The sequence below is a fragment of the Ambystoma mexicanum genome, chromosome 11 (assembly GCF_040938575.1).
Source record: "Ambystoma mexicanum isolate Mex_15411 chromosome 11, UKY_AmexF1_1, whole genome shotgun sequence".
Lineage (NCBI taxonomy): Eukaryota > Metazoa > Chordata > Amphibia > Caudata > Ambystomatidae > Ambystoma > Ambystoma mexicanum.
The window spans coordinates 999,614,712-999,642,529 of record NC_090934.1 but is presented as its reverse complement, the minus strand read 5'-3'; the positions used below and the strand labels follow the sequence as shown (position 1 = coordinate 999,642,529).

At 44.8% G+C, this 27,818-nt stretch overlaps 1 protein-coding gene across 1 annotated transcript in view; it reads left to right on the top strand.

Moving 5' to 3' along the window:
* Nucleotides 1-27,818, top strand: part of FRMD5 (FERM domain containing 5) — a 914,572-nt gene that overhangs the window by 626,546 nt on the left and 260,208 nt on the right. Inside the window, exon 6 of the mRNA XM_069624191.1 lies at nucleotides 22,727-22,850. Coding sequence (XP_069480292.1) covers nucleotides 22,727-22,850 — 124 coding nt within the window. The remainder of the gene's footprint in view (nucleotides 1-22,726; nucleotides 22,851-27,818) is intronic.

Sequence of the window (27,818 nt, the reverse complement as noted above, 5' to 3'; positions counted from 1 at the left end):
GTGGGCCACAATCTGCGCAAGGCCCGCCGCAAGTCAATATGCGGGTGACGTGCAGTAAGGTCTCCGGACCATGTGTCTTCCTTGATTGCAGAGGATCGAAATCGGGGCCTCCACAGGCAATCTAGTCCTGTGAGCCACGGCCACGCTGGTGTTCGTGACTATCGGCGCGTATCAGCGCTCCCAGCTGGATAAGGATAGGGGGTCAGGCCGCGTAATAGTTTGGACTGAACTCTAGTGAGAGAGACAGGAGGCAAACTAAGTTCCGAGCGGCCCCATAATGTATTGTACCTGTTAGCTAGTGACCGCCAAGGTGTGGTCCAGGGACCGTGCCGCACTTAGGAGATTACTGGGTATCTGCGTGTAGCAGGGTATATGCCTTCATGTTGTGGTTGGGCTCAGGCGTGCAGAGCACTCACCAGGCTGGGCTGCTGGGATTGGGTGATGGGGCATCGAAGGCGGCATATCGGGCAGAGTTCCAGCCAAACACCCAGCTTATTGCTTGCCGTGCTGAGTGATACAGAGGGTTCCCGCCTCCAGTCTACACGCCTTGCTCCGCCGGTTTGCCCGGATGTGCTGGACGGGCTCCGATCCCCACGCCACCAGCGTAGCCTTCAGCAACGCGCCGCTCACACCAATGTACGGTTCTGTTCGAGGATGGAGCCGCAGGTTCTCCAGACAATCCGCTATATGTGGAATTCTTTTGATGCCAAATCAATGGTATAAAACAGGGTTTATGAAGAAAAAGGATTTTATGGGCCCGGAGCTCCCAGCTCAAGCAGTCATCTTGTTGGCTGCTCAACAGCCCCCCCACCCCCACAAATCATTTCTGACAATGCCTTAACACACTTTGGAGGTGTAGAGTAGATGGTTGAGGGGACAGCAGAGATGTCGGGCAGCGCTGAGTCAGATGAGGAGAGGGTGCACTTAGCAGTGTGGGAAAAGACAGAAGGGCAAGACATGGATGAGACACGGGTGGTCCCTCTGCAGATGAGTCAGGAGGCTGAGGTATCCGCACCTGTACCTTCTCTTACAAAAGAAGGCAAGGCAGACACAAGTGTCTGTTGTCAAGTGTCAGGCGGGACATGCGACTTCCCAGCCCCAGACAGTGCCCACCTTGCCATTGACATGGGAGCACTGTAGGTGCCAGGAATGGAAGATGGTGACGAGGCAGGAAGGCAGTGTCTTATGCAAACTATGCAACACACAAGTGAAGCAGGGTACACTAAAGAAGGGTAGGTCCTTGGGGACAACTGCAATGCACAACTATATGGAACGGAAGCATGGCCAAACTAGTCGAGCACACATGCCAGGTTTCAGTGACCCCATCACACAATCCAGCTGTGGGGATGGCAGTGAGGATACATACACTTGCCCATCGCCAGGCCCAGAAACACTAGCACAAGTAACCTTAAGAACTCTGATCCTCACAGCCTTCCCAAGCACATCGGCCTTCCCTGCATTTTGCACCAGTGGCAATGACCACCGATAGGGCCTTGTTGCCACCAATAGCACCATCACCACCACTTCTTGGTGTCCGCGTGTGTGTCACTATTTGGGCAGGCACAGAGGTATCGCATGCTACGTCCGTATTGCCAGATGACTGTCAGTCAGGATAGCTGAATGGCTCATCAGTGATGATGACACCCTTACCTCTTGTTGGTTGACTGAGTAGGCATTGTGTAAGAGGGGAGGAGAAGGGCATGGCGAGTGACTTCCCAAAGGGCTGGAAGCAGACTCCCATTCGGGAGTGGTACTACAAGTGTGCAATAAGCCACTTAGTTACAGACCGGTCTGCAAACTTGCAAAGTGAGCAAAAAAAGATGAGAAAGAAGAAAGGGGGTTAATTCAAGTGAAACCTGCTTTTCCAGAGTTGAATGAAATGTGGGTCAACACAGTTGTGATCTGCAAGCTTAAGTTGTTGGGGCACTTTTATTAAATCTTCAGATAGAAGAAATCAAATGAATGTTGTTGCACCTGGTTGTAGTGTGCATATTTGCCTTTGTCAACTACAGCATGCAAAACATTTGTAGCTAAGAATGTAGCCCCTTGTGTTATTTGGTCGTTTATCATGGATGCAAGAAAGAACAATACATATATAACCTTGTGAAAATGTTTGGATAATGCATTATGCCACTACTTAATTCAATGCCAATATTACCTAAGACCTTGAATCGGGTGTAAGACGATGTTACACAACAAACTTGTCAGACAAGCTAGTTTTTGAACATCTTATTTGGTTGTTTCTGCTAATTTGCCATCTTGTTGTAATGCTATGCTATGCTTGGGCTGATTGTGTGTTTTTTAACGAAATTCTGAGGTGATAGCTGGAAGGTTTTGAATAAAGCCCTGGCAACGCTCTGGGCAACCCTCCAGACCATGGTTTACAGCCTGACCTGTCATTACAGAAGAGGAAAGGCCATTTGCAAACCAGGCTTCTCCCCATTGCAAAAGGGGTGGTGTAGTCTGGACTGCTAGGTCACATCCCTTCTGTATGAAATCACAAGCAACCCTGGAAATGCTTTGGCCTCATTAAGCATTATAATTAGGTGTAACTTAGGCACCACATTCTGGGCCTACCCGTCCCACTCCAAGTGACTAATGCAATACTGAAGAGTGGCTGAATGTTTTAAATGAATCTAAAACCACTGGCACATCTCTGAGCAACCCTCCTGGTCATCTAAATTAAGAGTGTAGGTGATTGCAATTTTGGAAAAGCACATGAAAGAAGTTAATGCTGTTTGTAGAATATGGAAATGCTCCACTTCACACAATTGCTGTTGGAGATTGTGACATTTGTTTCTATTTGTCCTGCTCTCATGGCAAGCAGGGAACGAAGTAGGCCCAAAATGCAGTTTTTTTCAACTCTCGTTTCACAAGAAGAACGGAAATGACCAGGGCTATGGTCTGTCTGTACTGTGCCTTACTGTGGTTGTAAGGATTCAAGAATATAACACTCGAGCACAAACATTGATGTTCTATATAACTAGTCAGTCAACCCCACTGAACATTTTCTGTGTTGAGAGTATGGAGGGCAGCATAGTGACTGGATACTTAGAGGGCTGTGCAAGGTGTTCCACTATATGGTACCGACATAGTCCCAGGCCTTCCCCAGCACACAGTTTTATTGCACAGAGTAGGGGTGGTAAGGTGCTGTAGTTTACTGCCCAGCAGTATGAATAACTTCCACTCTTTGGACTTTCTTGCTTGAGCAAGAAGACATGTCCATCTATACTTGTGTGGCCGTGAAGGTGCTGCTGGTGGTGACTGTGTTGGTGGTGTGGCTGCCACACGCTAACCTTGTACACTTTCAGATCATACAGGCTGTCTATTGGTCACCACCGTTGGTATTGGTCATCATCAACATCATCATTGTCATCCTCAGATTCATCATCAGTGGGCGTGGGTCGTGGTGGAGGAGACCAGGTACAGTCCACAACCTGCACCTCTGCACTTGTTCTACCTGGCTCATCAGTAGGCACAGTATGTAACTCTGCTCCCTTTTTTTGCGCCACATACCGTGGGCTGAACCTCTTCCACAGGTCGCCATCTCCCCTGGCACTTTTAGGTGCTCAGGACATGTTTGCACTCAAAATGGTCTTCTCCATTACTACAAAACATGGCACGTTGTTGACTCAGTTATAGCCACTGAGAGTAATGTTCTCCTGCCTCCTACGAAATATAAGGCCATTTCTCTGCAACTAGTATTTTCTATGGCACTAAATGACAACACACTCAGTTAAAGAGACTAATGATAATTTCCACCTGTCTTCCTAGAATTATAAGACTTACAATTAGTAGCTGGCATGGCAACAAAAAAGACCACACACACAATTACATCCACTGAAAGTAATCTCATACTTCCTTGCAAGAATGGTCAGACTAGTTCCCTCCAATTTAATAGCATTTTGTCTGGCCACTAAGTCACTGCCATTAAATATAAAATCCTCATGCGTTCTAAGAAACGTAAGACTTTTTTTTAGCAAATAGTATTTGGTAGGACTACTAAAATACAACACACTCACTTACAGCCACTGAATATAATCCTCTCCTGCCTAACAAGGAATATGAGATTTTTTCTCTGCATTTAGTATCTGGTATGGCCACTAAAAGACAATGCACTCGTTTACAGATAGTGAATATAATATTGTGAGGCAGGCATGGTATCATAAAGAGACACAGACTCAAAGGTGTTAGTTTCAGAACCTTTATTTACGAAGGTTCCTGGGTTGGTCTAACTCTAGAGGGCTGTTTCCCTTAACTGATGGTTCTAAAGGCAGTTGATGTCTGATAATCCAAAATAAAAGCCTGTCTTTGTTTAATCCTATGCTCTCCCTCACTCTTTACAAAAATGTGATAGGAATTCTTTAAAAATGAAAATAAACAGTGGTTCAACAGAAAATAGAAACCAAGGTTGGTTTCAGATGGTCTTTTCAAAAGGTGGAGTTTGGTCAATGTCACAAAAATGAGTTCAATCAGAAAGGGCTGTTCGTAATACCTTCTCCACAGAGCCCTTGCAATATTCTCAAATACTTTCAGCGTCTTTGGTTCCTTGTGGTTCCCTTCTACAAGCTTTAACTCGTTCAAGTTCCAAACACCACAAAACAAATATAACAGTTCCTTTTGAAACTTCTCAGGGTTCCCTTCCCCAAGTTTCAATCCTTTCAACACGCAAACAACAAGTCTCCAACTTTGTTAGGCCTCTCAGGGTTCCCTTCCCCAAACATCAGGCCCCTTTCAGTTTCCAACACAAAATTCAGTTTTGTCAGGATTGACCTTGCCTTTCCTTCAATAGCATGAGATAATAGATTTGCCACTTTGTTGGGCTTCTCAGGGTTCCCTTCTCCAATCTGAAACCACTTTTAGGTTTAGAATACATGTTCAGCTTGTTAGGTTTCACCTTTTCTTTCAGCTACTATTCTTTCAAACACATTTCACTTGTGGGGTACAATCAAAGTCTTTAGAAACCGGACGGTTCTTTGCTCCTCCTAGGCATGACCACTACGATCTGTATCCCCTCTCTTTATTTCTTGCTCCTCCTTTTAAACCTTTCACCTTCAGGTGCTCCCTGTACACCTTCTTGTTCTCCTTTGCTCCTTCTTTTTGCACCTTCTCTTTGTTGTTCCTCCTTTCCATTGTGCACTCTTGAACCCTCCTTTGCCTTCTTATTGTGCCTCTTGCGCACCTTATATACTTTCGTTTCCCTTAACGTGCACCCTTGCACTTGTCCTTTTCACATACTTCCTGCACACTTGACACACTGTCCTCTTTACCGTGCACACACTGCACTCTTTAAAAGTCTTTATTCTACTGTTCCTTCTTTGCACTGTTCAAATGCCTTTCTGTCGCTTTACTTTTCTTCAGTGCCGCTAGCGCAACTTCCTTCTTTCTCTTCCACGCTGCCAGCATACCTTTATTTCTTTTATTTCTTATATCGCGCCACATGCTCATGGGTCTCCCTTTCTTCCTTTTATTTCTTATTCTGCTTATTTGTTACACTTTTCTGTCCTTCGTACACTTTATCTCACTTTCGGCTTCGTGCCCCTTTAATACTGTGTCTTTTCTCCCACTCCGCTTCAGTCAAACGCACACTCCCGAGTTTGTCTCTCTCACTCACCGGGCAGCGTCGGGCTGACATGGTGTCCCTCCGGATACACGGGGCTGAGGTCAGGGTCTCACCATTCTGCCCCTCAAGACACCCCTGGGACCGGCACACGTCCCAATGGAACAAGCACTCTGCCGAATGCCACCAGCAGGATACAACTCCCTAGTCAGGCTGCTGCCCCTTTCAAACACTTGGCCAGCGTCTCGGCATGCCGTTCTCCTCCTGGCTTCCACTCCTGCTGCTCTCTGCTCCTTAGCTTCTCGGCTCCAGAAAGCGTCCCCAGCTCACTCCCTTCCTTATGAAAAACCACACTTTTTATAGCTGGACAACTTGAATTCTTTTTCAAGTAGGTTTCCCTTACTTTCTCCATGTTATTTCTGTGGGTAATCTTTACTGCTCCCAGTTGCCTCTTCCTCGTCCCAGTATTGGTTGAACATGAAAGGGGCAATGGAAGGGTTTTGGAGGACAGATCGATTTCCTGCTACTCTATCAAGGAATCGACAATGGACATAGGGAAATCCTCTAGCCTTGTTTTCCCTCAAGGGGATGAGTGTCCCATTCCATATTCCGATGGTTGATAACGCAGACATGAGTCTTGATGTTATATTCTGTTATCTAAATTGGTAGAGGATGAATGGATATTAATATCAGCTTCTGTATTTGTTTTAGTTGGTTTTTCTTCCTTCGCCACCTTGGGCAATTGACTCTTTCCTTCTGCTCCTTGTGTCATGGATGCGATTGGAAGTAGGGAAAATGAGACCTGGATTAGGGCGACAGGAATCAATGTATCCCATGAAGGCGTACAGGACTTCCTCCTCCTCTTCTATCACCCTGCCTGAATCCGCGTCTTGCCTGCGCTATTCCCACAAAGGCAACCCCGGATTCCCCTACCCAGGTGATCCTCCTTTGCACGTCCACCCCCAGGGTTGGGATCCAAGAGCGATGGCCCTCCCCTGGTCACCTGAATAGACTCTCTGGGTCTTGATGGGAAAATACCCCTGGGTTTCTTACAATATCCTCCTGTCTTCCAAGAGTTATTTAATGTTTTCTGTTCAACTGAAAACTCGTATTTGAAATTGCCATTAAAACATGGCACTTAATGTAATTTAATCACATGCCTCCAAACAATTATGTGGTGTTCTCCCCTCGCACTGACAAGAAATGTCATGTGTGTTAGTCATGCAAGGTGGTCACTGGGATGTACAGTCCGTAGTAGTGAAGTGACAAAAAGATGGCCTATCCCATTTCAATGCCCTATGTTTCCCTAAACTAAATCCTATTTAAATTCTCTACTGATCCTTCACCTAAAACCAACTTTAGTTTTCTACCTCTCCCCCAATCATATTCAGTTCTTATCACTCCTTTATCTAAAGCCTAATCCCTCAACTGCTCTAGCAACCAACTGCGGCATCCACTGCGTATGAAGACTCACCCTGGAATCGAACCATGCCTGCCCTATTTAAACTATTTTAACATGAAACTCTCAAATCATTTCACCTGAACCACTGATAACGTTCAGAACAACTCAGTCCATCAAACATGTGCAATATTCAGGATTTTCTTTTTACATCTGAAATGTTACTCGCATACTTATTGAACGCAACTCACCCAGCTGTACTCTTTATGACTCATAGGCCCTTGAGTCATATAGTATAAGGTTTTGCAATTAGAATTAGTTGTAGATGCAGTCCCTTTCTTAACCTGTGGTTTCACCATCTTGTTTTATCTGAGCTACAAATGTGGGCATTGACTTCCTTCCAATGAGTACCCATGATGGCATCCAGAAACCTGCAATGCCCCCCACATTACCACCATTTTCAGATTTGTTTTTTAAACCAGCAGCTTTAATATCAGAATGCTCTTGCATCTCCCGGCACACAGGTCCCTGACTCTCAAAAGAGACTTGCATTGTGTTCGGAGCAGGGGCTGGTTGGTGTTGCAAGGGACCCGCAGCCAGCTAGCACCGCCATACTTATCTGCCCATAGTCCACCTTAAGCATCTTCTCACAAGTCAGGCTACCTGGCACATAGCTGCCTGTATTGCTCATCAATGAGCAATAATGCTTAATAAAGGCACAGACTATGGATTGTTTAAAAAAGATCCTCAATTTGTCATAGAAAGAACCATAGACATGCCTTGTATGGGTCTCGCCTCCTGCTGGTTCTGAAAAGAAACAATGCACCAATACAAATGACAGCAGCATAACACTAAAAGAAGAACCCAGTGATTACATATTCTTAAAGAAGGCTACCAGTCCTAAGCAGAGTTGGATCGATATTAAACCACTACATTGGGGTCATCTACAACTGGATGTCTTGTTAGACTTGGTATCCATCTAGCTATGAAAATGCCACTTTGGATGCAGCTGTAGCAATTTTCTAGCCAACGTAACATTTTGGGCAGTGTGCCACAATTCTGGCCGGCTCATTTCCATTGAAAGGAAGGATAGAGTCTCTCCCCTAGTCAATGTGCATACATAAATGGTGTGCCATTTTCCTAAAACTGGTATTTAGTGGCGATAGGTATTCGTAAATAATATATTTATGGCTCCTTTTTGCATCTGCTGTATAAATCAGTCTTATTTGACTCGCAAAACTAGTGCTATCTTAGTGGACTTTCACTGTTTATCTGTGAGTTGCACTTTGTGGGGAGCAAATAACAATGTAACACCATTGAGGACAGGTGAATTTTTTTAATAGTGTGGTGTAACTATTTACTATTAATCAGCGTCAGTGACTGAGCATAGTGAGAGGGCACACATCAACCAATGGGGAATTCAGGGTTAAAATTGTGCATTTTCACTACACTTCCTGTATTGTTATTTTTGGATTTTATCTTGGAACTTTTTTGTACTGTTGAATGTTTATTACATTTCATTTTAGAAGTTTTCTTATGAAACTATGTATGTTCGTATGTATACATTTTGATATGTATCGAACTTTGATGGCAAAATTGTTCCAAATAAAGTTAAGAAAAGAAAAGACTACCCTTTCTGAGAAATTCTGCGAAAATAATGTTGAAAAGTCACATAATGTACAATTTATTCTGTAAGGTAACCCGTGAAAAAAATATTGGATCCCAAGTCCAACAGTCCCATGGAAGAATTTTCTCTGAGAAGCCAGGAATGAGATTCAGACACAAGGGGTTCATAGTTTTGATCAAAGACTTTAATAAAAGTAAAAAGGGGTTGGGAAAGGCCTCTCTGTCCCTGCTTTATGGGCGTTTCCCTACCTAAAACCAAAACTAAAGATCTGTCAGTGGTCAGAATGTCCAAAGCACTATTCCTGCCCTCACATTCTAATAATAAACTCTGAGGTGAAAAGGGATGTCTTTGGCTTTTAGTGGTGAATACATGTTCAAAAAGAAAATACAAATTTGAACACAAACATTCCAAAAGAATAGAGCTACTGGTTCCAGAGTGTGGTTCCCTTCCACTTTATTTCTCTTCTTCCTTGTTTGTCTCTAGGGATGTGTTCCTTGAATCTCTCTTGTTCAATAACACAACTAGAACAAAATAACTTGATTTCAATCTCTCTCTTGTTAGAACACCTGGTGTACTCTCCTGCCAGGCTTCTTCTGTCCTCTCGTGTATTTTTGATCCTTTTCCTGATGTACTTTTATCAGGACTTCCTGGCTTGTCTTTCTCGGCTTGTCTTTCTCTTAGACACTTTTCGAGCTGTCTTTGCCTGGTATACCTTCCTGCCAGGGCTTTTCCACATGCACATCCTTATAACTTGTATCCACCTGCCAGGGGAGATCCTACAAATTCTACTTAAAATGCACAAAAACCTGATGGCAAGAGTGAGGTTGGGAAACCAAGGTAAAACAACACAAGCTTTTCAGATTCTCTGAGGAGTAGGGCATGGGTGCTGATTTGATGACTTATGTTCCCAGAATGGCTGGCCAAAAGGCATGTGTATTCCTGTATGCTGATGACACAGTCCTGATGGCCAGAACAAAACATGCCCTTCAAATATTGGTCAATAGATTCAGTGACTACATGGGTCATAAAGATCTAAAAATGAACATAGGGAAGTCAAAAGTAATGTGTATTGGTAGTAGTAAACACCTAGTGATAGTAAACCCCTAGTGAACCCAATAATTATGAACAACTGGATTGGGTAACCACTTTTCGCTACCTGGGTGTAACCATTTCTTGTGATCTGAGGTGGTCTGCGCGTATAGAACAGCAATCGGCGAAGGCCTCGCAAATCAATGGCTCAATTCTGAGATATGGTAGCAATTTAGGTGTTTTACCATTGGACCAAACTGTTAGGATTTACAAGGCCAAATCTGTACCATTGTTGACCTAAGGTGCAGCTGTTTGGGGGTATTATCTGACAAAGGCAGCCCAGGTAAGCGAAAATAAATTCCTGTGGAACATCATGGGGGTTTCCCAGGGCTATCCATGGTATTTGCTACATGAGTAATGCAATTTGACTCATGTCAAAGATCTTATAACACTGCAACCCTTAACTCATTGGTTACGTTTATGGGGAAATTCCCATGTGTCACTCACTAGAAGCTTGGTAAAGGACGTCATGTCCTCAGATATTAGTAATTCATCCCCTTGGCTAAACCATATCAATGCTTCTATGAGTACCCTTGGTCTCGAACGCCTCTATAGTGAAAATCAACTTGTTGATAACAATTAAAGAAAGCAGTTGGTGAGAGGCTTCCTTTCCTGTAAACTAGACATAAGGAGGAAGAAAGAATGTCAAAAGAAAAGTGTCCAATTCTACCACAAAAATATCCTCATCACTCCCAACAAAATAGGCTATGCCCAGTGGTTCATAAATCAAAGGAAACGGGAAATTATTCTTCGCTTCAGAACAAACTTACTGTTCATAAACGATACTGTCCTCTTTTCTAAGGGTGACAGTTCTACTAAGCGTAAATGCCCTTGTTCCTGGAATAATAAATACGATTTTCAAAATGTTATGCTTTTTTTGTCCAGCCTTCATGGCATTGAGGACAACATTTCTCCTCCCTTTATTGAGGGTGTGTGGAGTGAGACATGTTCCATTAGTCTTTAGGTTTCCTTTATCAGTCCCAGATTTGCTCACCGTGCACTGTGTTTATTCGTATATCGAAAGTGCCCTTCAATTCCGCAGCCAGTTATTTTAAGTTACATAGTTTGTTTAAGGATCTAAATTTAAAAATGATTATATTTATTCATTTAATGTATGTATTCTTGAAGAGTGATTGTCTTTTATGTTGTATACTCTTTGATGGAAATGAATATTTTGCAAATAAAGAAAGATTCTACTCTACTCTTGTATCCACCTGGTATACGCTCCTACCAGGGCTTTTCATTCATATATACTTTTAGTGATGCGTATTTGTCTGGTCTTCTGCCCCGCCAGGTCTTTTCATTCAAGCCAACACTTGAGATCTGTATTTGCCTGGTATACTATCTTGACGTTGGCTTTGCTCCCACCTCAAGTTTGATAGTTCATGTTTTCTTCTCTTCCATCTGTCTGGTATATCATTCTGCCTGGGCTTTTCTTATCTGCATTTTGAATACATTTACACACTTGAAAGTTTCTTATTGTGGTTTTGTTTTCCCCTTTGAAGTGATTTTCATCAAATTGCTCACTTTCGTCTGCTTTATGAACAAATGCTCGCATTTGACTGTCCATGCGCCCCGGTGTCCCCGCTTCCCTTAGGGCTTCACCGGTTCTTCATGGTGTTCTGTGTTTCCCGCGGTAAGGCATTAGCATTTGTTCGGCGTCTTCCCCTTGTTCGCCGCCTCAGCTTCTTGGCTTCTCTCGCAGTCCCCACTGGTCTTCTCAGTGGTGACTCTGGCTTCAGCACAATGGAGACTTCCCCGTAACACCTGCAAATGCCCAGAAGTCTTCCATTGGCTTCTGGCGTCCATGCAGCGTGTTCTTGCTTCTGTACATCTCTCCTTCTTTCACGGTCCCTCGATAGATCTCGAGAGAGACAGTCTTCACTCACTGGTAGCGCACTCCAGTCAGCTGTTGCCTTTGTTTAAATCTCCTGATTGCAGGTGAATGTTCGCAACATCCAGAGCATTGCTTGCGCTCTTCGCCTTCATTGCTCCACATTGCTCGACTCCTCTTCCTCGTCTCAATATTTTGTTGTTTATGGGAATGGAAGTCCATTCCTGGCCGTTTGTGTATAGAGTCCAGGTCAATGTCTTCAATGATTTTTAAGGGTATGTAAATTGTGGAGGATGTGTAGGTAGAGTCTGAAAAGAGTTTGTCTTGAGTTTTAAAAGGCAGACCCGATGTTAATGGTTTGCCTTCAGATTTTATAAATAGGTGTTCAGTGCTCTGCCTAGGTGGACAAGGGGAAACATGACAATATGACATGAAGGCACTGAGCATGGATGGGGTATCTTCTGAATAGCAATCCGATTATGCCATTAAACTCTCCAAGGGGTTGTTTACCCCCCATGAGATCATCCCTCATATTGCCTCCGGAAGGTCAGGATCAGGTAGCGGCTGCCCTCCCCTGACCACATGGGGAGAGATCACTGCAGAGAAAGGAATGATGGCACCATCTGATTCATCACATTTCCAAAGCATTTTCAGGATGCCGTGACCTTGGTATGTGCCAACATTTCCACTGTAAGAGAACATTTCTGCTGGCTTTGTCCAATAATGGCGGCACTGCAACTGTCAGAACACACCCAAGAGGGCTTTGTCCATAAGGCCAGTACTGCCAGCCACTGAAAGATCATACTTGTCAGTTATTCCCCAATAAAGCCAGTACTGTCAGAACACACCCGTCATGGCTTTGCTGAATAAGGCCAGAATTTCCAGTCATTGTAGGAGCACAATTGTCTTGGCTTTGTCCAATACCATCAGTAATATAAGAACACACTTTGCCCAATAAGGCCCGTACAGCCAGCCACTGTATGAACACGCTTGACTTGTCTTTACAGTATAAGTACTGTAACAGTGATAATGTTCTTGACTCTGTCCAATAAGGCCAATCGCACCAGCCACTGTAAGAGCAATCCTATCTTGGCCCAATAATGGCAGTACTGTAACTGTAAGTTCTCTTGGATCTTCCCCCAAAAAAACAATTCTCTGCATCATGGGTAGCACAAGTTTTCAAGTTCCCCGCAACAAGAGAGAGCTCTTGTTGCGGGGAACATAATGTAGTACTTCTCATGATTCCTCCAGTATTGCTTTCCTTTTGACTCACACTCTAGGAACACAGCTACCAACCTCACGCAGGTACTGAAGCAGAGTTGGAAACTCCACACTTATCCAGGAACTTTACGAAAATCAAAAGGGCAGGCGGCCCTCATATAGATTCAGACCGATCCTCTGTTAAGTCACATGACTCCCATCCTACGGCCCCATCCCTTAGCAGCACATCCCTCAGAACCCTGGTCTGACCAGTTGTGCAGGCATCTCCCAAGGGGAGGGAAAGCCCTACAGAATGCCACTCAGATCTGTTAGGCTCTGTGGATTGGGCAAGTAGGAGTTGGAGGAAGGAGTTTGGTGAAGAGTAGTGAGAAAGAGCAGTAACAAACAGAAAGATATTTTTATATATAATATGTTTACTGCGCAAGGAGCTGGGCAGAATAAACTCCCATCTGGTTAATGCTGGCCAAATAATGGTCAACAATTATAAAGGAGAAAGCAGAGGGTATAGATAAAGAGATGAGTTTTCAAGGAGTCTCAGAAAGAGAACAATCTTAGGCTTAATACTTCTAAAGTGCATGGGAAGTAAGTTCCATAGACGAGGCCTGAGCACAGAGGACCACCTTTTGTCTCTAATCTTACGTCTGGGAAGAGGGACAACCAGCAAGAGACTGACTGATTTGTGAGCATTGAGGTTACATGCAATTATAACTAATGAAATAATAACAAATGAAAAAAAATATAACTAATGAAAAAAATAACAAATTCATTTTTCGTTGATTTTGGGCAGATCCCCTATACCCACCTTTATTAAAATAATACTTTTCCCCACCCCCAAAACCACTTTTCCCTCTCACAAACCCATTTTTTTGTATTAGTTATTTTGGTATTCGTTGATTTTTCTTTTGTTTTGTATTCCATATAATCACTGCATACCGAGCATAGAAGTCTAGAGTGTTGATAAGGTTAGTTCTTATTGACTTTGTACTGCAGGGAAAGCCTGTGCAAACAATTTAACACCAGGAATAAAGTGGGGTATCTGTCTAAAGGGAAGATAGTGTAAGGTTTAACTATAGAAGAAAATGAAAGTAGATCTAGGTAGTGTGAAGATGAGACGAACAACAGCATTTTGCACAGTCTGTAATCAAGAGTTGGTACTCTGCAAAGTGTGTTGGCATTATCCATTTTAGAATTGACTAGTATCCCTACAATGGCTGCATCATCTTTTGGAATGTAGGGTAGATTCTGGCAAAGAAGACATCATAAAAAATGCTAATATCATGATCTCACCCACTAGATGGTTGAAGCCAAAAGTGGACTGACCTATGCAACCCAAATTATTTACTTTGTTAAAAAGAGAAATGCACAGTCCAAATAGCAAGGGGGAGGAAGAGAGCAAAGTAGATCATTAAGAAGAAGTTTTGGTCCCCAAAGGGATACCTCTATTTTGAAGGGATTTGCTTGGAGACCCAGACCCTTACTGCATTTAGAAAAGAGGAAACTCCAAGGAATTCCTTCCAGGGACTGGAAACCTTGAGATATATCTGGGTGTTATCACCATAGGAGTTTAATTTGAGCACAAATCCATACAAAATATACAACAGAGATGGAATGTAGACATTAAACAAAAGGGGTTACAGCAGGGACCCTGCAAGGGACCAGAATGGATTTGGACAAAAAAGGCTCCACTTTAACTATTTGGGAATCTATCTTCCAGGATGGAAAAGAATCACATAAGGATATGGTTTGAGACCACAACTGTGCCTCTGAGACGGGAGAGCAAGATGTTTTAATCAACTATGTCAAAGGAGCAGAGAGGTCCAACAGTGCCAAATTCCCCTCATTGGCATTTTCCAGAATACCATCCGAAACAGTAATTAAAGCAGTTTCAGTTCCGTGCCTCTGACGAAATCCAAATTGTAGAATATCCAATATCGGAAATTCCACATTGTTCTGCAACAGAATAGTCGCAACTTTTTCAAGAATCTTGTCATTCAGCTCCCCTGGGTCCAAGGAGTTTTTTTTTTTAAGAGGGGATGAAACGGGACGCTTTAAGCGGGGAGGGGACTGCACCCTGATTAAAAGATAGGTTTGGCAGTTGGTAATAGTAAATGACAACACGTTGGCATGGTTGCAGGCCACAATAGTGTGTAAAATGTCTTTCTCTTTGCAGGTAGGTTTCAGGGCAAGTAACAGAGTGGTGACTTCATTGGTTGATACAGAGTGAAAGTGAAATTTTAATTGAGTCAAACTGTGATCTACGAAAGGAGTAGGAACTCCTTAACTGAGACTAGTATTAATTTAATCCTGGATCTCCTTTATTTTTGCCAGAAATAATTCATGGAACTTGTTGGCCACTTTGGGAGAACGGTCCAGATGGTGTAATGTACTGTGTAAACTATTCAAGGGTTTTATGATGAACAGTTATTTGGGTTTATTAATAGCTTGAAAGAGTTGTCCCCGAGGGGAAAAGGCTTTGGCATTGAAGATAGCTTTGTTTGTACATGAAGAGTTCTATCTTGGTCTTGTCAAAAGAGACTGTATCTTGCCATTTCCTTTAAATCTTTCCTTCGAGTGGATTGTGTCCTCCAACGTATTCCTCATCTTAGATGTATTCCATCCAGCTTTGCTGCTCTTCGGAATTTTTTCGGCAGAGGGCGCCATGCGTTGATGTCGTCGAGTCGATGGTCCCTCGAAGGCCTTCGTCGAGGGTGAAGTCATCGGGTGTATAAGTAGCACGCGTGGCGCCTGTTGGCCTCAGTTCCGTTTTTCCGCAGTATACATTGCTTCGGACATTCGGCACGCCTCGAGTTCTGTAAAGATATAATATACAAAGAAGAAATATGTCCTCGTCATCGACGCCGACCACAACCCCGAGATCGGGATTCAAAAAGTGCAAGTCGTGCGGCTCAAAAATGTCGATCACGGACCCACACCGTGAGTGTTTGTGGTGCCTCGGAGAAGGCCACGACATGGAGGCCTGTTCGAAGTGTCAGGCGATGACGGGGAAGGCCTTGCGAGAAAGGAGACGAAAGCTACAGGTAGGTCGAAAAACCGATCGAAAAGCCTCTAGCGTCGAGTCGAGACCCCATGAGGAGAAATCTCCTCGATGCTAAAGGCATCGATCTAGATCCCGAAGCGATTCTCATCGCTCGTCGTCTTCGTCAAAAAAGTCAAAGAAACGACGCCACAGGTCTCCCTCCACCTCGTCGTCAGACGAGTCTCCGAAAAGGATGAAATGCCCCACGAAACATTCGTCTTCCGAAGAGTGGGAAGCATTCAGGGTCAACATGATGGAGTTGTTTGAGAAGGCGAAGCCTTGTTCCGCGCCTTCTTTGGAAGCCGGCCAGGAGCGTCATCGCTCCGACACTCGCGCGTTCTCGAGCCCGGGTGATCAAAAAAGGAAGGATAGGGAACCTTCCAGGACGCCGAGCAAAAAACGCTCGAGTCGACCGTTCGAGGTCACTGACGTGGTCCGAGACCTATCACACCTCGAAGGGAAAATCGTTGAAGACCGCCTCGACGCCCTCGAAGCAGACCCTGTCGACAACCACTATGTCGTCGACGCCTTTATCGACGACGACGCCGAAACCCTCGGCGCCAAAGGCTCCAGCCAAGCAAGGGAAGCCAGAAAAAGAGAAGGAGAAGGTTACAAAACATGTAATTTCCTCAGAGCCTGGTACTACACCTCTTCCTCCTCCTCTCCCAGAGAAGGTTTTCAAGCCTCTCCCTAGGAAGGAGTTTTTCAAATCCCTGACCCCAATTTTTGAGGAACAGGTGAGATCTGATGAGGAAAATGTACCTTTTGGGTTGGAATATGGCACCCCAAATGTCCCAGAATGCTTGATCTCAGAGGAAAGCAGAATGAGGGATTTGGTGGAGTCTTTACACAATGCAAGTGGCATTGATACATCTCCTGAGAATGACTTTGGTAGACCAGATCCAGGAGAGCATGCCAGTCCATCATACCGTCAGTTAATGACCAAGGTGGTAGATTACTTGGGATGGCCTAAACCACCAGCCCAATTCGTCCAAGATGATTTAACAGACATATTGGACCATGGTCCTACTGAAGACCCAGTACTACCTTTTCATGTAGCCTTGCAAAACAGGGTGGCCAAGAATTGGGAAACTCCGGATTCTATTCCTCCGGTAAATAATAATAATAAGTCGGGTTTTGCACCGGACGTGCAGAACCGCCTTCTGAACATACCTGTTGACGGGTCTCACCTTTTTGGCAACAAGGCTGACGAGAGGTTGCAGACCTCAAAGGCAGCTGCCAAATCTTTAGGAGCTGCTATTAGGCAACCTCAGCCTTTTCGTGCGCAAGGGCAGTCATGGAGGGGACGATCCAATCGTTATTACACCTCATATGGAAAGGCGAGAGGAATGGCCAGTCACAGGGGCCAGAAAAAGGCCACTCGCGGTGGACGAGTAAAACGTGCTACCCCAGCTCCAGCTGCAGCCTCTCTGCCATCAGCGGCTGCAACATCCGCCACAAAACCACTTTGAGGACTTGCATCACAAAACACCTGTAGGAGGCAGGCTGTCACAGCATCTTCAAAAATGGCGAGCTATTACTTCAGATGTTTGGGCTCTAGAAATAATAGCCCAAGGCTACTGCCTTCCCTTTCTAAAGCAACCTCAAAGCAATCCACCAGGGAGACACCCGTTGAAGTCTACAAACCCGCTCCTACAGCAGGAAGTTTTAACCCTGCTGGAGAAAGGTGCTATAGAACCGGTACCTGCAGCGGAGAGGAACAAGGGATGGTACTCCCTGTATTTTTTGATCCCCAAAAAGGACGGAGGACTGAGATCCATCTTGGACTTAAACTTGAACAAGTTCCTCAGGAAGGACAAGTTCAAGATGGTTACCCTTTCTCAGATCCTTCAGGCCCTTCAACTTCAGGACTGGGTGGTGTCATTGGACCTCCAGGATGCTTATTTTCATGTGCCAATTCATCTCAAACACAGAAAATACCTGAGATTCGTAGTTGGCGACTCACACTATCAGTTTCGAGTCCTGCCATTCGGTTTGACCTCCACCCCGAGGGTCTTCACCAAGTTAATGGTAGTGGTGGCAGCGCACCTCAGGAGAGGGGGATTCATGTCTACCCCTACCTGGACGATTGGTTGATCAGAGCACGTTGTGCCGAGCAAGCACTGGATCATCTCAAAGTCACCTGCCACTTCCTCCACAAACTGGGCTTCTCCCTCAATTTCAAGAAGTCACAGATGACACCTTCCCAACAGCTTCAGTATATAGGAGCTGTACTAGACACATCCTTGGGAAAGAGCTTGCCTCCCAAGGCGAGGGCTCAAGACATTCTTCAGATGGTTTCCAAATTCCAAAATGCCCAAAATCTCCAGGCCTACGACTTCTTAAGGTTGCTCGGCCTCATGGCATCCTGCATCTTCCTGGTGCCAGAGGTACGCTTGAGGATGAGATCCCTTCAATGGGCTCTAAAGACTCAGTGGTCCCAGTTCTCGGGTCTAATGACGGATCGTCTTCAGATTCCGAACAAAGTCAGACTAGATTTTCTATGGTGGACCTGTACAGAGAACATCCTAAAAGGAGAACCTTTTTGGCAACCATGGCCGGAGATCACAGTAGTGACGGACGCCTCACTCCTGAGGTGGGGAGCTCATGCCAACGATTTGACAATCAACGGTCGTTGGTCTCCATATGAGTCCAAACTGCACATCAACCTTTTAGAGCTGAGGGCAATCAGACCAGCGCTGAAGGCCTTCCTGCCATCTGTCAGGGGAAAGAATGTCCTGATAATGACGGACAACACAGCGGCCATGCATTACCTAAACAAAAGAGGGGGTATGGGGTCACTACCTCTGTGCAGACAGGCAATGCAGCTCTGGTATTGGGCGATTCAGGAGGGAATCTCTTTAACTGCAATTCATCTAGCCGGGGAAGAGAATATGACGGCAGATGCTCTGAGCAGGCAGAGCACGGTGTCCCACGAATGGGAACTGGCTCAGGAAGAGACCTTCGCCCTTTGGGGAACCCCTCAGGTAGACCTGTTTGCAACCAGTACCAACCGAAAATGCGAAAGGTATTGCTCAAGAGGATTTCCCCCGAGAGGAGCTCTGGGGGACGCGTTTGTGGTGGAGTGGAATTTCCCACTATTGTACGCGTTCCCTCCGATTCCCGTCATTCCTCAGGTCATCAGGAGGTTGAGACGCTTCGGGAACCGCATGATCCTAATTGCCCTGGATTGGGCCAGGAGAACGTGGTACCCGGACCTTCTAGATATGACCATCTGTCCTCCAGTACGTCTTCCTCAGAGAGAGAACCTTCTCTCTCAAATGGAAGGTCAGGTTCTCCATGCAGAGGTCAAAACACTCAACCTTCATGCTTGGTATCTGAAAGGCTGAGATACAGGGATTGGAACCTTCCAGAGGATGTTATGGAGGTGTTGCTTTCGGCAAGAAGGCCAGCAACAAAGTCTCTATACTGTTGCCGTTGGAAAAAGTTTTGCAACTGGTGCAGAGAAAAGAATGTCGATCCTTTTCTATGTTCTATTCCGGAAGTACTATCTTTCCTTCTGACCCTAGCTTTGCATTTTCAAGCGCTCATCGGAAGAATGCTCCTACTTCAAAATTCCTTTGATAACACAATTCTTAAAAGGTCTCACTAATGTGTTTCCTTCTCACCCATTTCAAGTACTGATTTGGGATCTCAATTTAGTCCTATAATTCTTAATGTGTGCTCCTTTTGAGCCTATGCACACGTGTCCATTAAGATTACTAACGTGGAAAACAGCCTTCTTAGTTGCTCTAACATCAGCAAGAAGAGTGGGCGAATTGCAGGCACTGTCTTCTGGGCCACCCTATACTGTGTTCCATAAGGACAAAGTTGTATTGAGGGTTAAACCATCATTTTTACCAAAAGTAATATCTCATTTTCATTTAAATCAGAAAATTGTTTTTCCCACATTCTATCCTCCACCCCATCCTTATAAGGAGGAGGAAAGATTACACAGACTGGATCCAAAAAGAGCTTTAAGCTTTTACATCTCTAGACTTTACAGACTTAGAGTGGACAACCAGTTGTTTATAGGCTACACAGGAAGGAAAGTGGGTCAATCGGTAACAAAACAGACAATTTCACGCTGGATCGTACTTTGCATTTCGGAATGCTACAGACTAGCACAAAAAGACCCACCAGAAGGGTTAAGGGCTCATTCCACCAGAGGCATCGCCTCTTCACACGGCCCTTCAAAGAGGTGCTCCAATAAGGTCCATTTGCGAAGCAGCAACTTGGTCTTCACTACACACCTTCTCAAAATTCTATAGCCTGGATGCTTCCCAGTCTAGGGAGTTGACTTTTGGAAAAGCAGTGCTTTATTCCGCCATCTAAAGGGATTGGGGGGGAAAAAAATCTGACCCCTCCTCCAGAAAAAGTATGCAAAATACTGCTTTTGGAGTCTAAGATGAGGAATACGTTGGAGGACACAATCCACTCGAAGAACAAGTTACTTGCCAACTGGTAACGTTCTTTCGATTGGATGTTCCTCCAACGTATTCCTCATCGCCCTCCCAACCTACCCCTCTGTAGATTTTTATTGTTATTGCCATCTCAAATCTCGCAAGGCTGATACCTGTCTGCCGACACAATCTACACAGTACAAGATCACAGGCAAAAAAAGGGGGGGAAAACAGAACTGAGGCCAATGAGCGCCGCGCGTGCTACTTATACACCCGATGACGTCACCCTCAACGGAGGCCTTCGAGGGACCATCGACTCAACGACATCGACGCACGGCACCCTCTGCCGAAAACATTTCCGAAGAGCAGCAAAGCTGGATGGAATACATCTAATATGAGGAATACGTTGGAGGAACATCCAAGTGAAAGAACGTTACAAGTTGGTAAGTAACTTGTTCTTTTCCCTGATAGTCTTGATTAAGGACTTTAAGTTAAGGAGAGAAGCAAGGGTGTGAAAACCTATAAGAAGGAGTTGGTCAAAGGGCAGATGGGCTCTTGAATCACAGAATTTCTGAAAAACAATTGGCGCTAGTCCAAGGACTGGGAACAGGGAGTTTCAAAGTAAAAAATTGAAAGGTAATAAACAGTTCTCCAGGGGAACATTTTAGTTTCTGATGCGCGTTAATCTGCTTAGAATCACATGCTGCGCATATAGTCCGACATCTAGTGGTAATCACGCAGTATTGATTAATTCTTTCGAAGATCAAAAGGGGACCTCATCTTGGGCGTGATTTTAGCACTATCCCTAACGTGACATTTAGTGTACCCAAAATCCCTCACGCGTCGAGGTCCCTCAGATTGTTTTTTCCACCCAACTAGTTGGTCGCCTTATGCAGAGCTCGAAAGAGTTTATATTGCTAATTACTACTTCTTTGTCCCGCGACCGATGGTCATCTAGTCTTTGCTACTTCTTTTCGACGACTACTTCGTGGACTCATATGCCGAAGACATCCACTGCTGTTCAACGGCTGGTGCATCGATCGACATGTCGACCGCGTGGCCTCGGACCTCCGGCCAGGCCCTTACAGTAGGAAGTGTGGGGCCCTGGGTTGATACTTTTTGAGAATGCATTTCCTTTTCCCCTCTCTTTCCCTCTTTGGTCTGGCTGCTGCTTTCTACCTCTGCTATGGAGAGGACGCCATTTAAATGTTGTCTGTCGTGCAACGGAAATTCCCATGGAAAGACACCTACCGTTAATATTGACGTTGGTTGTTTTCCCCTTCCTCCTCCCCAGTTGGGTTTTCGTTAAGTTGATGAATCCCCTTTCCCATGTGTGATATATAAGCTTGTATTGAAATTATCGTCTATTTATGGAGTTCACTTTATCTGCGTATGATCAATATTTATTTGTGAAATGTTATTGTTAAGTCATTTATGTGCTAAACAGTGCTTTTATACCAATTGTTGAATAAAGCCAAATTAAACGGAATTGCAGTAAGGGTTGAGCTCTTAGGACCCACACTGCCGATCAGACAAGTCAGTTCCACCTTTCCACCGTGGACGACTGCCACACCGTTTGGAACAAAAGTTATGCAAAGCTTGGATCGGGGACTCAGGATGGTTTGCAAGCAGTAAACTCAGCTCAGCTTCAGGATTTGCATGGCAGGACCTTGACTAGTCCTCTAGTTACGTGTGCGGTGATGGCGGTTTGTTTTTTGTGAAGATCGTCCAGGAAAAAAGAGCTAGCTCTTCTGTGGGGACACTGCTGTCAGTGTACGGTTTCTCTTTTTGAAGTAGTAAAAGGGACTCCACAGCTCTGAGCTCTAGTTGCGAAATGCCCAGTCCCTAGAATCCCAGTAGTATTTAAAAATTAATGGTGGAAGAAAAGATTTGAGTTGGATAATGTGGGGCGGGGTCTACTCTGCTTTGTTATCCTGAGAGGTATACAAAGAAATCTGGGTACTCTTAACACACAAGCAACTTTAACCAGACTCCCTGGCCCTCTACTCTTAAAGGTTCTGCAAAATGCATTCTCTCACACCTACCTAATGAATGGTGATCCTTCAGCAAAATGATTACAGGACTAATTGAGGATGGTGTCCTATGAGGGACGCAAAATAAATGAGTATTAGCGGCAGCTACCAGAAATTAACAAGAAGACCCCTTGCCATACACACAGTACTCTGATACAATGATTGACTTAAGACAAGATTCACTGTCTTTGCATTTTTTGTTCTGAGCAGAGTGACACTTTTTCTCTGGATAAAAATATAGAAGATGGATCTACATTTTAAGTAGCTGTCTTGGAAGCCTTTATAAATAACCCATATTTGTTAGCTGACAATATTGGAGCATGAGAGCTGGTCATCCTCATTAAGAGAGACACACTCAGCATGTTCAACAACTCTGGTCAATAATATAAAGAACTACAGGTAGTTTTGATATCGTACATCCTGCTGCTAGTCCAGCGATATCCTTTTACCCTGCATGCCCATTCATTGCAGTGATACCCATCCCTCCAGTATATTCTTCTCATGTACATTTCCTCTGCTGCAGCTGAAATTGGTGACTATGATCCAGGGAAGCACCCTGAGGGCTACAGCTCCAAGTTCCAGTTCTTCCCGAAACATTCTGAAAAACTGGAGCGGAAGATCTCTGATATTCATAAAGCAGAGCTCAGGTAAGGCTGGGGTTCGCTTTCTGGGAAGGAGGGGTTCCTAGGCTGGTGTCCTTTTCCTGACCAATGTATCATTCTGGTTTCAGTCCTCATCCTTCTGTGGGCTCTTTATTGTAAGTGCCTCCTCTTGAGTTGTGGTCCTTGCCTTGAGCTTTGATTCTCATCCTGTACCTGAGTTAATGCTCTTGCATGGAGACCAAATCATGGAGGAGAGTCCCTCTTTTGCTGATGAGCATAGCTTGGGTGTGGCCTTCATCCTGGGATCCTCAACTAGAGCTTGAGTGTGGATAAAATGCTTCATCCTGGGGTCATTTTTCTGAGCTGTGCTCCTTGTTCCACAATCATCGTCCTTAGCTAGTGCTTGCTGTCTTGAATCGCGATCACCGTCAGGGTTGCCCCTTTGTCTTGAGCATGGGCCCCTGTCCAGAGTGCAAGTCCTCATTTCGATTTGATTCTGAGTTATTATGCTCACATTGAGGTTCTCATCATGGGTAGGGGCCCCTATCTTGGGGTTGGGTTCTTTGTCATAGCCTCGGTTCTTCTCCCTAGCAACTGTCCTCATCTTGAATGATGGATTATGTTCTGCAGCCCTTATCTTGGTGTCCTTATACTGGGTCCTTGTTTTTGCCTGTTGGTTCTGATTCTGAATTCAGGCTTCACTCGTACATTCTCCCCCCGCCCACACCCTTTTTGTTTGGCTCCCTGTTCTGTTTTGGGCCCCCATTCTGAGCTAGTGTTAATGTTCTTGGCCAGGATCCTTATCTAAGGCTTAGCATAGCAACCTTTCCTGGACTGAGGTCCTCACCCAAAGTAGATCCAGCAGATCCATTGAAGTCCTAATTCGGTATTTGGCTGGTTCCACCTCCTGGGGACCTTGTCATGAGTTTGGGACAGTGGCAATGGGTGAGGTCCCTTCCCTCAACTGGGGGCCATTGCCTCAGACATGGGTCCATGTCTTTGCCAGGGGCTCCTCATCATGGATTGAGCATTCTCATCTTGAGCTGTAGTCATTGGCTTGAGTTGATGAAATTAGTTAGGGGATAGCTCCTTGTCTAGGGCTGGGATCCTTATTCTGTGCCCTGGTCTTCAACTGGGGTACTCAACACTAGGCTGGGGTTTCTGTCCTAGGCTTGGGTCCTCATGTTAGGCTAAAAGTATCTTCCATGGCTGGGTTCTCCTTTCTGGACAGAGGCCTAGGTCCTGTGGTCCTCTTTCTGCATCCTTGTTTGAGGCTGAGGTGCTTATTTTGCGCGGGCGCCGTCAGCCTGACATTGGGTCTTTGTCCTTTGTTGGGTGTTATTATGCTGAGCCCCTAACCTCCTCTTGAAAAAGGGCTTTTTTTCCTGAGCAGGTTACAGGTTCTGGATTACTAGTTCTCGCTTGATGTCATCATCCTGGAACCCTTGTCCTTTGATGATGCCCTCATCCTAATCTGGGGTCCTTACCCTGAGAACTCAAGCTTGTCATCCTGTACAGGGGTCCTACCCCTGAACTAGGATCTACACTCTATTCTGCAATCGTTGTTTTGGGAATGAATACTGTTCCATAGCTGAAGATCCTATCGTTGGCTGGGATTATAGTCATGTGCTAGGGTACTCGTTTTCAACCAGGGCCTCAGTAAAAACAATCGAAGTCTATGAAAGCTAATGAGAATAGTCCATTGAAGTTATGAGTAAGTAAGTGAATGCAGGAGAGTTTTTAAGTTTGGGAAAGACTGAGTAAGTGAGTGCTACAGCCTCTGAATTTGACTGTGTGGGTGGGAGAGAGATTATGAGATGTTTCTTAATGTGAGGCCTAGGAGAGCATTTTAAGACAAGCCTCAAACACAGTTAGGTTTATCCCAGTGCCCTAACGCAGTAACTTCGTCAAATCCCCAGGCTGCACACATCGCGTAGCCGGGATGAGCACAAGACTTCTCTTCAGGAGAGAGAGGAGATAAGTAATACATATAAAACTGAACAACTGATTACAGATAGTGATGGGCAACCAGGTAAGCAGATCTGTATAAGTTCAAAATGAAATAACAATGTAATACGCTTTAAATGCAAGTGAATCGATTAAACAACGAATCGAGAAAGTATTTGTAAAATACAGAATACACGCCAAAGGCAAAGGTATACAAAAGAAATCTGATTTGTGAAGAACGACAATTGTTGCTAAAAATGTCATCCAACCTAGTTTGATGGCCATTTTGTGAAAAAATCTTCTCTTGGATGCCCAACAAATGCTTAGGACTCTCAACCACTTCTGTGTTTATACAGTAGGAACCTCTTCTTAGAAGTACCACAGCAAAGTGTCCCAGTTAAAGGTACCTTGTTGTAGAATTGTTATAGATAATGGATTTACCTTTGGGGAAATCTGCCAATGAAGGTCTTAGCTGAAATGGCTAGCGCTTGATGAAATCAAAACAAAGGACCCTGCAAGATGATCTGCTAATGATTTGGCAGAGAGACTAACAAATGCTGAGTTCATCTGCTTTCCAGTTGGCACATTCCTATAATGTTTTGGGTGTTCGCCTCACAACTCTTGAGGTTTCACTATTTCGAGTTGCTTGTAGACACCTTACCAAATCCACCTGCCAGCAGAGATATAGATTCTCAGGATGTGGCCAATAATGTCCTTACAATAGAGAAATGTCAAAGTCTGTCCTCTCTGCTGGTGTGCACAGCAGAATCAGAGACCTGTGGAAAGGATCAAGAAATCAAGATTCTGGTTGACTTTAATGGCAGGCTTCAATCTTGGATTCCAACATATTGTGGGGCTTGCACCAGCGCTATGCTGGGCCCAGGGATTCAAAATGAAATGTGGGCAGTGGACCTGTGGATTTGCAGTTATGCATATGGTTTGGGTTTGAGGTGCAGGACTTGGATGGCCTCTGTTTCAGGATTCTGCAATTGCTTCCATATATCTTCAAGGCTGACGAGCAGGGCACTGCTAGATCCCCTGCAGGGATCTGAGTTGTGAATCACTGCTAAAAAGTGACTCCACATATCAACTATTACTGCCAGATGTAGATGAAGTTTCGAATCACACTGATCCCAACTCACCACAGCTGTTTTACTGCACTTTTGTGCAGCATGTATTAAGGGGGGAAGCCACTATATCCCCGGTTTTGGAGTTCTTCAGCTTTGTAAGACTTTCTCTGTCTAGATCTTGCCCAGTACTCGGCCTATCCGGCTCGCTGCCATGCTATGTGGTGGTTTCTCCATCATACTTGGGAACTACCCATTCCGCTAGTAATTCTCCACCTCCCCATCACCAACTCTCCCTCCTACCTGCTGATTTTTCCCAAGTCCTCCAGTAACTCTCCATCCTTCTCCCTTCCCCAACCACCAGGTTCCCTAAAATGTACGTTAAAATATACCCTAAGCCTGCATCCCACCTAAAAAATGTAGCAAAGAAATACCTTAAAGCAGGCGTTCTCCAAATGCGGTGAAACAGTCAGGTTGAGTTGGGTGGGTACCAAAGCTTCATCCTCCCAGAATCTGTCAGTAATTTAAAGGAAATTAGAATTCATGGATTGGTCCATTGGGAAGGCGTAGCATGCAGAACAGACTTGGATCTCAACTCTGATGTTCTGGCAGTTTCATGTGGATTTCCTCTACCTCAAACACAGCCTTACTGCAACCACATCTTCTGCCTGTTCACCCTCAAAGGTTCAGGATAAACACCTTAATGGAGAATATAGTCTCCATATCATAGGGCTTGAACAGTAAGACCTTCCTAAAATGATGTGATGGACTCCTGCCTTTCACACAGGCATCTGATACTCTGGTTGGCCTTCTAATGTACTAGATATATTGTTTTTAATTGTGTTCCCTGAGAACATCTGCCCAAAGTCAAATATGGAGGCGAGACATGTAACTAATGCAGCTTCTGGGCACTTATTTATGAACTATCCACCTTTGGATATCCTGGTTATTATCTGCACACCCATAAGAAAAGTGCAGTAGTGGCTCTTCTCTCTGAGAGACCCCACCTGCTTTTTTTTTTAAACTTTCTTTATTGAATTTTACAACACAACCGAAAACCAGCCAAATTCCCAACAACCCTCCCCCCAGTCACAGCTCCCTCCCTTATCGCACAGCAAAACTCTACATTAGGAATGTAAAAAAAAAACACATAAAGAAGTTTTACATGGTTCATATCCCGACCCATTGCTTCCCCGTTACCACCCCGCCGCCTGTGTGCCCGTCATTTGTCGTCGTCCTCATTCCCCTCCGATGACTGTTCGGACTGATCCACCTTAAGCATATATCGGCGGAATGGAGGCCAACAGTCCTGTGGTTGACTAGTGGAAGGAAGTGTTGCCGCATATCTGGTTTCCCTAAGTTCACACAGTCTCATACGTTCAAACCAGGCTGTGAATGTTGGAGGATTACACTTGCCCCACGATCTGGCCACCATATACCTGGCAGCCCCTGACGCCATGCCCAACAATCTCTTCTCTGTCCGAGTTCCACCTTCAATTAACGCCAGAAGCTATAGTGCCAGCGAGAATGTACATGTGGTGGAAAGCATCTCCTTCATAGCCCCCTCAATGTTTCCCCAGTAAGATCTTATATATGGGCAGTCCCAAGCCATGTGCTAAAAGTCTGCCAGCTCTCTACCACACATCTTACAAGGTAGCACGTTCTCAGGATAGTATTTGCTAAGTGTTTGTGGGGTATAATAGGCCTGATGCAGGAATTTGTAATGGACCAGTCTATATCTAGTGTTAAATGAAATCTTCCTTGTTTGCATACAAATTAGTTTCCACTGTTCTTGACTCAATGTCATTTCTAAGGAGGCTTCTCATGCAGCCCTGAATCCCTGCCTCTGTATTCCCATCCCGCTTCTAATCATTGCGTAAATAGTGGCCACCGGGAAACAGGTGCCACCGGGAAATTCGGCCATTTCGTCCTCAGTAGCCCTCGAAACCTGTAGTAATGTAGCAGAGTCACAGCTTTGTGTTCCCCGTGTGATCGTAAC